This window comes from Tamandua tetradactyla, chromosome 8, assembly GCF_023851605.1.
Source record: "Tamandua tetradactyla isolate mTamTet1 chromosome 8, mTamTet1.pri, whole genome shotgun sequence".
In the NCBI taxonomy this organism is placed as follows: Eukaryota; Metazoa; Chordata; class Mammalia; order Pilosa; family Myrmecophagidae; genus Tamandua; species Tamandua tetradactyla.
In genome coordinates, this window is record NC_135334.1 from 68,475,458 (window position 1) to 68,488,954 (window position 13,497).

The 13,497-nt window shown below is 55.6% G+C and overlaps 1 protein-coding gene across 1 annotated transcript in view; it reads left to right on the plus strand.

Annotated features, from left to right (window-relative positions):
- LOC143645122 (guanylate cyclase D-like) overlaps positions 1-11,952 on the plus strand; it is a 104,028-nt gene extending 92,076 nt beyond the window's left edge. Inside the window, exons 21-25 of the mRNA XM_077114717.1 lie at positions 3,609-3,783; positions 4,718-4,816; positions 5,665-5,759; positions 7,283-7,368; positions 11,635-11,952. Of these exons, the coding sequence (XP_076970832.1) occupies positions 3,609-3,783; positions 4,718-4,816; positions 5,665-5,759; positions 7,283-7,368; positions 11,635-11,740 (561 nt within the window). The 3' untranslated portion in view covers positions 11,741-11,952. The remainder of the gene's footprint in view (positions 1-3,608; positions 3,784-4,717; positions 4,817-5,664; positions 5,760-7,282; positions 7,369-11,634) is intronic.
- The last annotated feature ends 1,545 nt before the right edge of the window (positions 11,953-13,497 follow it).

The window sequence follows — 13,497 nt, forward strand, 5'->3', positions numbered from 1 at the left end:
AGAGGCAGAGGAGGTGGAGAGGCCCCAACTCAACTGGTGGCAGGAGTGCAGAGTGAAGAGCAGGGAAGACTTCCTAGAGGAGGTGCTGTCTTCATAGCATTGTCTGGTCTGGGCTTGGCCACTCCAGGCAAACAACGGGGGAGTAATGTGCTCGAGGTCTGAGAGGGCCTGGTGAGTGTGAAGCAGGCCTGAGGGTTGTGAAGTGCACCCGCGGGGGCAGGGGGAGGGAGGCAGGCGGGGACACAGGGTGAGGTGGGGAGCAGCAGGGACCCTGGTGGAGCTGTCAGGCTCCAGTTCCATGGTCCAGTTCCAATGCACTTCTCCCTCCTGGGTTTGAGTCCCAGCCTGAGCAGCTTTGGTGTGGCTTCAGGCTAATGGCTTCCCCTCTCAGGGCCTCTGTTTCTTTATCCATGAAACAGGACAGGAGCCCAGGCTATCCCCCACGTGGAAGGGCTGTGCATACTGTGAGGTTTGAGGGCGAGCAGCCGCCTGCCCTCTACTTGTCGGCTCTGCCCCTGTTTGGGGACCTTCCCCTCCCCGGTCCTCCCCCTTGTTCTGATCTAGGGACCCTGGGCCAGCTTCAGACACAGTGGAGGAAGTGGGAGGGGGCACTCAGGAGACGGCCTTAGCCTTCGTTTGTGACCTACCAGCCCCCTTTCAGCCATAGCCCCCCTAGGAGGCAGGGGCGGGTGAGCGCCAGGCCCCGAGGGTGAACCGTGGTGAAAAGGAAGCCTGGGCAGGAAGTTTCAGAGGTGAGAACTAATGAGGTGCCAGGCATACTGCTGATGGCATTATTTACATTATCCCAATAACAATAATCCCCAACACTTATTGAGTGTTTACTATATACTGGAGGCTGTTCTAAGTGCGGTATATGTATTAACCCATTTAATCATCAGAACCACCTATGAGGTAGGTGCTGTTACCCCCAATTTATAGATGAGGAGCCTGAGGTCACAGAAGTTAAGTGCCTTCTTTAATGACATATTCCCAGTGAGAGGTGGAGCTGTGATTTGAGTCTGGGCATTCCTATTCTGAGGCTATGTACCATTCGGCCTCCTCCTTCAGGGCTTCTCATGGTCTCCATGACACGGAGGCCCTCGGGTAAATCAAGAGGGTCATAGTGGTCCACAAGGCCCTCTAGGAGCTGGCCCCACCTATCTTCCAGCTGCATCTTCTACCATTCCACCTCTGCAGACCTCACTGTTCCTTTCCCATGCTTTGCACTCTAGCCTTCAGGCTTTTACACATGCTGTTCCCTCTCCCTGGAATGCTGCTTTCCCTTCTTGTCACCTGGGCATCCCCCCCCCCCCACCCGGTCATCTTCCTGGTCTTAGGTTAGCTTCCTTGCCCTCAAGTCATGGGTAGAAGCTCTTGTTTGATGTTCCCATAACTCCCCTGGACAGCACATATGCACTTTATGACCTTCTCCAAAGCACTCTGTCCCCAGTGCCTGGCAGTGTCCAGCACACAGTAGGTCCTCAGGAAATAGGCGTTAACTGAATGAGGCCCAGAGAGGGACATGACATGCTCGAGGTCGCACAGCTGGTAGGCAACAGAACCAGGATGGGAACCCAGAATGTCCACCACCACAGCCTGCCCTGCCTACTGCACCACACTGCCCCAGATGACCCGCAGAGCTGAGCCACCCACATGCCACAGATGCAGCTTCCCTCCTGTCCCCATATCCCTGGCCTACTCCCAGTTGTTTTCTCTCGTGCTGGCTGAGTTTCCCTCTTTCCTCCAGAGCCACCCTGGCCCAGCAGGCCCCAGGGAAAGATTCCTCATCTCATCTCTCCGAGCCCCGCAGCTTTGATCTGCCCTGAGTCACCCCTGGCCTTGTCTCTTCCTCCCCTGCTAATCTTTTCTCACACATGTGTCCCTCCCAGCTCTGAATCACGCCTTCTGATCTGCTCTGAACTCTGGCCAAGAGGTCTGCATCTTTCTGGCAGAGTGAAATGAAATAAAACGAGGCCCACACACCCCTCCAGATGGGGGGGAGAAAGAGGCCCTGTTCCTTATGATGTGCGACTGTGTCTCTCATCACTCACGCCTTCCGCCTCGGTTTCCCCTCCATCCCCACAGGATCTGGTTACTGCTCTTTAATCCGACCTGGGTTGGGAGGCAGCCAGGCAATCATTTCCCGGCTCTGCAGGGATCTGTGATTCCCCCTCGGCACTCGCTGAGTGAGCACTTCTGTGGCTATCGCTCCAGAGCAGAGCCCGCGGGGGCTGCAGGGAGCGGAGGACTTAGCTCCAGCCTGGGCCCTGAGTCCTGCCGCGGCCACACTGCAAATCACTTACGCCTCTGAGCCCCAGGTTCCCCTCTTACTAAACCGATGAAAGCGCCCCCTGCCCCAGCGGTGTGAAGGTTAACATGAAAGGGCTATGGCTCATTCAGTTACCCACGTGACTGCCAAGCACCTGCCAAGTGCAGGATGGCGAAGCAGTCGAGGCAGAGATAGCCAGGGGCAGGGAGAGACTCAGGGATGCAGGCAGTAGGACACAGCCCCCTAGCTAATGTTGTGTGAAAGGGATTTAGTTAACTACAGCATCCCCTGTGGGCAGGGGAAAGCATGCGTCTTATCATCCAAGGTGCTAAGGGAGAGCAGAAGGGCTGGCCAGAGGGGAGGCTTTGCTCCGCAGCCTCAGCAGTGCCAGGACAGCTGTAGCAGGGGCAGTGCAGAATCTGGGCACTTTAGCCTGGAAAGGAAGACTCAGGGAGCAGAGTCACTGTCTTCACTCTGGCTGGCCACCCCTGCGGCGAGGGAGAAGTCCATGGTTCACTAACATCTCCCCCACACCCAGAAGAGGGCTCCGGCAGAGCGTGCTTAGGAAAGGTTTGTGCCCGAGTTCAGGAAGCAGAACTGGAGCCAGCAGGGGGATGGAGGTTTCAACTCAATTCAACTTTTGAAAATCAGAGTTGCCTAAAAAAGAGAAGCAGCCTCCTTAAGGAAAAAGGGACCTTCCTATCAAGGGGTGTGAGCAGGGCAGGGCAGGCGCTGAGACTGGGGGAGGAGGGCTGAGTGACCTTTAAAGTCCTTTCAATTCTGAGATTCTTGGATTCTATCTTCTCTAAAACCATTAGCCATGGAAATAATGATGACAGAGACGATGAAGTCAGAGCCTCCATTGGCTGAGCCTCCGTGATGAGCCTGGGTCTTTAAATATCTTATAGACCCACAGAAGGCTCCCCAAGGTAGATGGCGGATTGAACCCACATCTGTCTGATTCCAAAACCTACACTCTGTCCAGTACATCCTGGAGGGATTTGGAAATGGGGTGCGGGTGGGGTTGAAAAATAGAAGGTAGCTAAGAGACAGCTGCCCTTCTCCGACGAAGCCCCTTCTGCCCCGCGGCGCTGTGCAGACGGGGTACCCGGGTCTGCAGCCAAGAAGCTCGTGGCCTGGAGTCAGAGGAGTCGAGGCAGCCCACAGCCATCCTTGGTGCAGACAGGGGCGCTCTGACGTGCAGAGCGGGCGGGTGCTAGGGCGCCTGGAACCGGAGGTGTGGTTGGGGTGGGTGGGGGGGAGGGACTCACGTTGCGTGGACGTGGAAGGGCCGGGAGGGCATGTTCCCGAGCTGCAAAGTGAAAGCTGTGGCTTCTAGGTGGAGACCATCGGGGATGCCTACATGGTGGCGTCGGGGCTGCCGCGGCGCAATGGCAGCCGGCACGCGGCCGAGATCGCCCACATGGCCCTGGACATCCTCAGCTCGGTGGGCGACTTTCGGATGAAGCACGCCCCGGACGTGCCGATCCGCATCAGAGCCGGCCTGCACTCAGGTACCGGCCCGGACAGACCCCCCCCCCCCACCAGGACATTGGGGTGCCCTCAAGGCCGCACTTCCGGAATTCTAAGAGTCTAAAATTCTTTGATGGAAACATTTTATGCTTCTTGTTTCCATCTATAGTTTTAGGGTTCTAAGATGTAATAAATTAAATGATCTGTCTCGGCATCTGTCAAGGGCATCTAAAAGCTGAGAGTCTGATGGGACAAACAGGACAGAAACCTCCTGTGGTCGCGTGAGCAACTAAATGTTTGCTGGGATGGGTTTGGGAGGACCCGAGGGATCCCAACATATCTCTTCCGTGTTCCCATCATCAACCCCTCTTTCCCTCCGTGGCTCCCCACGCCTGCAGGATTAAGTTCAAACGTGTCCACGTGGCCCCAAGGTCCACGCTCACCTCCCCAACCTCACCTCCCCTGTTTTCACTCGGCCCTCCAGCCCTGCTGAGCTGCTTGCAGCTGTCCGTGGACCACGGGCTCCCTGCTTCTGTGCCTTTGCACCTGCTGTTCCTGCTCCCTCATTCTCTCATCCCTTAAGAGATTGTCCACGCATTGTCTCCTCCAGGAAGCCCTTGGGCTAGGTCTGGGGCCCCTTTCCTGGCTGGAACAGCCATGGTGCTTCCCTCTGCACAGCACGGAGCATGGTTTACATGTCTCCCTCCACCAGGCTGGGAGCTCCCGAAGGCCAGGGACTGGCTTCAATTCATCTGTGTCCCTGCCCCCTCCAGCCCAGAGCCTGGCACTGGTGTCATCTCCTCTCTGCATTGCTGATGGAGACTCCAGATGGCTTCATCCTCATCCTGCTCCCCCCAAGCTGGAGCCCAGGATGTGGGGCGGGGGGCGGCAGTGGGACTGGGAACGGTGAGGCTATTGCTGGGACCTCTCTTAAGCTCGACCTGCTGGAGTTCACCAGGCACATTTGGGTTCCAGGGCCCTGTGTGGCGGGGGTCGTGGGCCTCACCATGCCTCGGTACTGCCTCTTTGGGGACACTGTCAACACTGCGTCCCGGATGGAGTCCACAGGGCTGCGTGAGTATCTCACACATCTGTCCTGCCCTGGGGAAGGGACTCTTTCTCCATTCTCCCTGCAGTCTGGCTGTTTGATTAGAGACCAAATCACCACTCGGTGACAGTGTACCCAAGTTTCCCTAAAGCAACTGTAGGGAGATGATGTACGTGATTGGTTCTTTTAGCTTTCCACGGGGTTTTTGTGATGATCTCATGTGGGAAGTAGCAGAAAACCTGCCTCTGCAAGTGGTTTGCTGGTGCCCTTGAGCAAGCTGTTCCTCCCCTAGGCTTTGGTTTCCCACCTTGATAACAAGGAGACTCCCAGTTAAAAAGAAAAAAAGGAAAAGAAAAGAAAAAAGGTAAAGAAAAGCCACTCTGGGCCCTTGCTGGCAGCAGGGGTCTCCCTGACAACTTGGCCAGAGCAACAGAAATGGTCGGCATCCCAGGGCCCCTGCTCCTGGTCGCACAGGCTGTGCGCTCCTCACCGTTCCTCAGTGCACATCCTGCCTAGCTGGACGTGGTGGCCCTTTTGGAAAGTTTGGTTCCTAAAAGAAAAATGAAAACTCCTTATCTGCTATGACTCAGCCTCAGAGTAGAAATTCCTGAGAAGTAGCAATTCTGTTCCTAGGAGTTCTGACTTCATCGCCAATTCTCCTTAACATTCAGTCTATGTAATTTGCTCTTCCTCAAGGCTTCCGTTTTTTAGGGCTTCCTTTTGAGAGATCAACTATCTAAAGAGATGAGAGGGCCAGGTGAAGGGTATTGCATGAATTAGAGTTGTGTTAATGACTGGTGGGAACTGTCTCTTAATGATTTTACTAAACACTTGGTCCGCCGCCACCAGGCGTGACCGCATTACTATCTCTCAGCATACAGAATTCATGTCAGCCGAAGCACTGTCCAGACACTTCTCAGCCTGGATGAAGGCTTCAAAATTGATGTCAGAGGTCAGACTGAGCTGAAGGTGAGGTCATTTCTTTACCGGGCTTGGTGAGAAAAGGATCTGGTTTCTGTGGATAGCAAGAGAGATTCTCATCTGATTGATGTGACCGCAAGAAACACTGGCCTCGAGTCAGGGATGGAGTTGATCACCTTTACACAGGCATTTATGCTCCCCAGATGGTAAAGGAACATTTCTACATGGGAGCTGCTCCCTCACCCATTTGGTTCCTCATGAAGGAAAGGGCCAGGATAGAGAAGTCACTTCTATTGATGACCTCCATGGGCAGCACACTGGTGTACAACATACATCAATGCATTTTATCACTCACAGAAATCATGAAAGGAGGATCATTGTCCCCATTTTATCATAGAGGAAATTAAATCAGAGAGGCAAACTGACTTGTCCAAAGCTGCACAACCTGTAATCCAGGTCTGGTGACTCCAAAGACTGTAACTTCTTCATAGGATTGTTGGGCTCTTACTCATCCCTCAGAACCCTAGCTCAGATATCACCTCTCACTGAAGCCTGCCCTAATCCATAATACCCATCTTCCTTTTTTACCCCCAACAGTGACTATCGTGCCTTCTCTGTGCACCCACTAGTCTCTGTTGTAGGTTATAGGTGTGATTTGGGTTATGCGTGACCATGAGTAACTTGAAGGCAGAGACATTAAGCGCTTTTAAAAAAAATATTAATGTTTGATCAATATGATGCTACAGTGTTTGTATAAATGACTTTTTCTTCCTATCACATGCCTTCTCATCCCCTGACTTCTCAAGTTCAGCCAGGCCTGATGGGGGGACTGGAATGTTCCAGGCATTTAGAGGTTCTGAGCTGTGACAGGGTCCAGAAATTTGGTGCTCCATGGGACTCAGTTCATCACGCTGTGGAATGGCAGAGCAGGAGGTGCAATGATTTGTCCATGGTCACCCAGCCTGTGAGGAACAGCATATGTGGGATCCTTTGCTCTTGATGGCTAGGGCTTTGGGGGAGTGAGCTGGAACAAGTCAGGGTAGGTGCGTCTTGTTCAGGGGAGTGGACAATGGGTGAGGAACACAGGACTATGATGGTACAGAGGGGTGGGGAGGGCAGTACCCCGACCTCAGGCTTTTCAGGCTGTGCTAGGGACTCCAAGGGGTAATGCCTGGGATGGAGAACAGAGACCCTCCAAACCTCATGTCCCCTCTACTCCTACTCCCCAGGAGAGGCCACCAGACCTTGGATAGTGATGTTTGGAGAAAACCACAGGTCATACTGGGATCAAAGCATCCCAGATCCCCTGGCCATAGAATTCATGATTCGATATTTATTTATATAACAAATAAATATTAGCTTATTTAATCTCCCTTACAAGTCTATAAGGTACTGAGAAACTGAGGCACAGAGAGGTGAAGTAGCCTAACCAAAGTCACACAGCTGGTAAGTAGCAAAGTCAGGATTTGGTCCCAGGCTGCCCAACTCCAAGCTGTTGGAATCATCCAGCTTGAGAAGGTTTGGGTGTGGCTGGGGGTGGGGACTTCCTGTCCCTTTCCTCTCTCCTCCAGGGGAAGGGCATGGAGGAAACCTACTGGCTGGTGGGGAAGGCAGACTTCTCCAGACCCCTGCCCACACCTCTGGACATCAAACCTGGGTGAGTAAGGACTTCCCCCAAAAGCCTGCATTAGGTTTTGGGTTTTGTTCATCAACATTCTTTTTTTCTGGTTATAGAACTATTATTTGCCTGTTGGAGAAAACTTGGAAAATACAGAATTGTTCAGAGATTAAAATAATCACCATCTTTCCATTCCTGGGAGAAATCCACACTAGCATATCTCCTTGCAACCTGTTCCTGGTGTGTTTGGCGAGGATGAGCTCATGCTGCTTAGATAATTTTATGTCCTGATCTTTGTCTTCTACTCAATGCTGAGCCCCTTCCCACACCATCAGGGCGCTCTGTAAATCCCCCTGTAAGAACACACCCCGATGCAACAGGTGGGTGCGAGCAGTTTGCTCCACCTTTCTCTTATTGTTGAGCATTTAGAATCCTTCCATTTTGAGCTATTACAGGTAACAAACTGATAAATATTATTGTGCACTCATTGCCATTGGCATTATTTCCACAGACAAAGATATACATCGAAGAGCCCCCATGTTTTAGGAGCTGAACGAGGATGACTCAGAGTGCTAGTGGCCAGCTGGCGGACAGTGGCTCTTCCCTCTGTCCTTTTTTGACCCTGTGTCCCTCACTGAGGTTTACACGGGTGGGGTCAGGGGAGGGACGATAACTTTTTGCTCCAACGTGCTGCTCCTCACTCCCTTTCACCCAAGCCATGTAGCGTCTGCAGAAGGCTGGGGGGCTGAGCCCAGGGTCCCACAGCGTGGCTGTGTCAGAGTCTCGGCTGGAGTCCAGGCTTGCTGCTTCCCGCCAAGATCACCCCTTCATCAGACCTTCTGCCTGGCTTCTCCCAGCTCTTCTGGGAAGGCCCCCACCCGAGGCAGCCCCCTTCCATCTCTCAAAAATGAGAAATGTGTGGGCCACAGACGGGTTTCCTGGGAAAATGAGCAAGCGGAAGCCGTCCGGGTTGAGTGTCCCGGACTGCTGTGGACAGCAGCTACTGGCAGGAAGCCGGCCATGGCTGCGATTTCCCTCCTACTCCGACTGTCAGGGGGCCCCGCGGCTTTGGGATCCCAGGGAGCCTAGGGCATAGGGGTAACGGAGGGCATGGATTGTCCTGTTCATCGCTGGGTGTCCCCCCTCCCCAGGTTAACCCCCCATAGGGTGGGGTCCAGCAAGGGGGGAGGGGGAGGGGATGGGCAGACACTCGGGGTACAGGACACACAGACGCATGGTCTCTGTGAGGACACCCAGCCTCCTGGGTGCAGAGTCAGCCTGTGCTCACAGAAAGGCACCGAAGCAGACTGTCAGCTTTCCAGCCTCGGCACAGCCTGCCTGCGGGGGAGGCGGCATGGCGTGAGGACAGGGCATGGGTCTGGGCGTCCCTAGGACAGAAGGAGCGTCCTAGCTTGGGTGCCCACTGCTTGGGTGACCCTGCGCAGATCCGTGCTTCTCTCTGGGCCTGGCTCCCCGAGGGCAATTCCAGCTATAACGGGAGAGTCTCCAGTGCTCTTCCGATGTGCCATAGCAGGTCCCCTCCCCTCCACCCCATATCTTCCAGTAAAGGGGACCATGGCCCTTTTCATCCTTTCCTCTTACATCCCAGCTCACTACCCCAAATTCTCCACCCTGCTTCTCCCCAGCTGTGTGACACACGCTCGGCTCTCTTACCCCTTAAGACAAAGTCCTCCTTTGACCTCACCTCTAGAGCCTGCCCCGTTTCTCGCCTCCACTTGACAGCTGAACTTCTCAGGAGGCCAGTCTGCTGACTTCACTTCCTTAGGGCCCTGCGCCCCTCCTCCCCCGCAGTCAGCCTCCCGCCCCCGCCCCGTATGGAAGGCTTTGTGAAGGTCACCAGTGACCTCGGCCGGTGTCGCTGGGCCCGTGGGCAGCTGGAGTTCTCACCCCGCCTGCGCAGCAGCAGCCTCTCCCCTCTGCCCTCCCTCTTCCTAGAAGCACAGCGTGCCCTGGCCTGCGGCCCTGCCGCCCCCAGTTCCCCCAGCCCCAGGCTCCTCCGCCAGCTTCTCTCCTCTCCCCACCGTTACAGGCTGGGATTGCCCAGGCCCCGCCTCCTCGGCCTCCCCTCCAGGTCGCTGTGGTCTGGGCCGCCTTGTCCACACCCCCCCTTACCCAGACAGCACCCATCGTCCACCTAGAGCTCCTCACTCCTCTCTGAGCTCCGGGCCCGTGGAGCCCACGCCGCCCCCCACCGACGGGTCCTTCTGGAGCTCCCCCAGCACCTCACGCCCTCTAGGCCCATCCACCCTCCCGACCTCCTCCAGCCAGTGTGCTGATGCCAGACCCAGACTCTCCACCTCCTGCCACCCGGCCCCACCCGGAGCTACGCCTCCACCACGCACCCTGAACTCTCCCCATGCCTGCACCCTGGTCCAGGCCACTTTGTCTCTCACCTGGCCCTCTGCAGGTACGCCCTGCCCAGTCCCCCGCCACCCGTGCTCCCCGCCCTGTCCAGCTCCACACAGCAGCCACGATGACCTTCGAGAGACGCAGATGTGAGCAACGTGAAAGCTCCCTGCTGAGCACCCTCAGTGGCTTCCTCCTGCTCCGAGGCGAAGCGCCGATCCCCGGGTGCAGCCTCTAAGACCCGGTGCAGGCCGGCCTCTGCCTGTCCCCCCACCCCAGCCCGGCCTCATCGCTCCTCCCTCCTTCCCCTGCTCATTACCCGCTTGCTGCCTCCTCACTGTTCCTTAAAAGATGCCAAGCTTCTTCCACTCAGAGCTTGGCTTTTGCTGTGGCCTGTACCTCGAAGGTTCTGCCCAGAGGCCCAGTCCCTTCTGATCACATAAATCTCTGACCGCACACTGCCAGCCAAGCCCTGTCATCACCCTCCAGCCCACCTCCCAGCGTTATGGTCTCCACAGCACTCATCACTACCAGATATGTCTTGTGCAATGGGTTTATGAAGCATTCCCCATTCCCCATAAGCTTCCCGAGACCCTGGACTGTGGATGTGCCTGTGCGTCCGTCAGCGCCCAGCACACAGTGCACGTGAGTCCTCGATTCCCCGTGCACGGGCCACCCTCTCGCCGTCGCCCCACGGGTCCTGTCGATGCAGGGAAGCCCGCACCCACCTCCCCGCCCGGTCCTGGGATGGGAACCCGCAGGCCTGGCAGCCATGTGTCATCCCCAGCTCCCTCAGCTGATGACTTTTCCACTCTTGGACAGAAACCTTAGAAAGTGCCAGAAATGTTTTCATCTTCTTGGCTCAGGGAGGGAGGAGATCAGAGATTAGTTCCAGCAAACACCACCCGACTTGGGCGCCTCCCAGACCTCCAGGCAGGCAGGGGGGAGTCCCCACATTTGCCTAGACCCAAGGCTCAGCCCCAGTATGTGAACTCACACAGACACACACGCGCATGTGTGCACGGACATGTACGGGCATGCACACACACACACACACACACTACCACACTCATCATGGGCACCAGATACACACACACATGGGAAAATAACTCCACATGCTCCTCCACCAGCCCGGAGATGAGGTCCCAGACAGCAGACAAACATCACACACCCAATCTGCAGGGGGCCCCAGAATTTCTGCAAGAGAGGGATGGGAGCTCATTTACAAGGCAGTGACCAAAACTGTACTTGAGTTGTATGTTATAACTTTTTAAGTCATTTTCTAAAGATGTTTTTATCTTCCCTGTATGCATTTTTCCTACAGAAGTTATTTTTATATTTGTGGGGGTTAGTGGAGATCAGGGAGAGGGAACACCCACCGTCCCCCTCCCACGTCTTGGTCAGCCACCTGCCCAAGCAGCAGTGGCCCCAGAAGTGCCCCTGGTCACTGGTCACAGAGACACTCGACACAGCGGCCCTGCTAACCAGGCTCAAGTGTGTCCCTGCCAGGCTGCCGTGGGAGCCTCGTTTCCTTCTCTGTGTAAAGGTGACCACCCAGCTCCACCTTTCTCCAGGCACGTGTGGGCAGCAAATGGGACGTGTGCGCAGAGTCCAGAGGCCCCACCCCAGACCTACAAAGCCCCCTGGGATCACAGGGCCCTCACCCCACACGTCCTGAGGAGGGGGCAGAGCTGGAACGTCTCACTTCCTGGGAGGCCACTGGACTGGAGGCCGCACGTGCAGACAAGGCAGTGCTGTGTGGTCTTGGAGCAGGCACGTCACCTCTCTGAGGCTCACGGGGGAACAGTGGGCTGTGAGCTACTGCTGCAGGGGATCAGGAGAAACATAGGAAGTGAAAGGGGCTACTTTGTAAGCAGCGTGGGCTCGAAGTGTCAGTGATGGTGGTGGTTTTATTATCTTTTTTTCCTTTTCCCCCAGAGACCCCTGGCAGGACCTCATAAACCAAGAAATCAAGACAGCCTTTGCCAAAGCCCGGCAGTGCTTGGCCAGGACCCAGTCAGGGAAGGCCTTGGCCCAGCCCTGAGGAGAGGGACAGAGCCAGGCAGGTGCCTGCACCAGCCTCAGAGACTCTTGCGCCTGGACACTACCCCACCCCCCACCCCCCACTCCACTTCCCTCAAATCTTCTCCCGCTGAGCTTCTGGCAGCCAACTAGGACCTCATTAAGAGGTGCCCTGGAGCAATATTAATTGATGTGTTCCAGTTGGAATCCTAGGGGTAAACCTGCCTGTTGACACAAAAACAATAAAAATAGAAATATTCCGTTCTTGCAGCACTTTGTTCTTGACACAGCATTTTGACGTGGAGAGCTCATTATTCCTCACATCAGCCCCAGGAGACAGGCAGGGCACACTGTCCCATTTCACAGCTGAGGTCCCCGAGGCCCAGAGGGAGGAAGTCACTTACCCCAGGCTGCACAGCTGTCACAGGCAGGATGAGACAGGGGCCAGGAACTGGAGCAAGGCAGGCGAGGGTTCTGGGCTGTTGGGCCCTCTACTTACGTCATGCCACCTCGTGAGCCTGTTTTATCCTCTATAAAATGGGCATTGAAAGGATTTTAAAAGTTCCTAACAGAAGCCCCACAAGTCCACGGCAAACACTCAATGCACGCTGCCTCCCTCCCTGCCTCTCCGCCCCAATCCAGCCTAAACCTTTGGGCATCAGTGAGCACTGTGCTAGGAGTCCAGGCCTTGGGGTCTCAGAATTTTAGGGTGGAGGGAGGGGTTGAGAATTCCTTGGCTCTCAGGAAAATGAGACTTTTATCTTACAAGGGGAAAAAATAAACACAAACAGCTCATTACAACTGGCTTCTGACATTAAAGGGTGCTTACCAAGTCCCAGGGGTGATTTCAGAGCCCGCAGATCAGCACACGTGGAATTCATTGCCCCACTGAGGTGGGGGGGGGGTGGACCGAGGGGCCAGGTTTAAGCCCTAAACAAACTCATCCTTCTTCAAAAGACCCCTTGGGAGGGGGAGCTGGTGCTGGGGGTCGTTGGGAAACAGTCCAGCTGGGGGGCAGTATCCAGAGAGAGCTGTTTACCCGTGTGTGTGTGTGTGTGTTTGTGAGTGTGTGCAAGAGAGATGTGCAAGACATATGAGTGATGGCCTTGTGGAGCCATGTGGTAGAAGCCCTAGGCTTGGCTTTGAAAGAGGACCTTGCCTGCCTACCTGAACTTCTTTGGACCTAACCGCCCAGGCCTGTTGCCTTAAATGCAACATGGGCCAGTCACCCTTCCCACAAGAGGAGACTGGAAGGAGAGGACGTGGAGCTAGCCTGCAGCAGGGCTGAGAAGGGAGGGTCTGCACATGTGCCCCTGTGGCCCTGTGGGGTGGGGGAGGTTTGCGACGGCTGTGGAGAGGAGGAGGGGAGAAGTGTGTCCCCGGTTCCTCCACTGACTCCGTGTGTGGCCTACCTGAAGCCTGTGGATGTTCTCTTGGGCCTCAGTTTCTTCATCAGTACGAGGAGCAGTGGGTCTAGGTGGCTGCTGAGGTCCCCTTGGGTGCACAGCCACGTGTACGCCATGAGGACACACGAGAACACGTACAGGTAAATGGCGGGCAGGCACAGGGAGACCAGCAGTCAAGCCAGGAATCAGCCTTCCTACTCACGAGCTGTGTGACCCAGGCCGCATCCCTCAGCTCCTTGAGCCTTCAGGTTCTCTCTGCAAAACCAGGACAAGACCCCTCCCTGGCCGGCCCCGCAAGGCTGCTGCCAGGTCAGAGGCACCGCTGTGCACGGAGCAGTGCAGTACAGATGGCGTAGGGTGGCCAGGTGCGAGC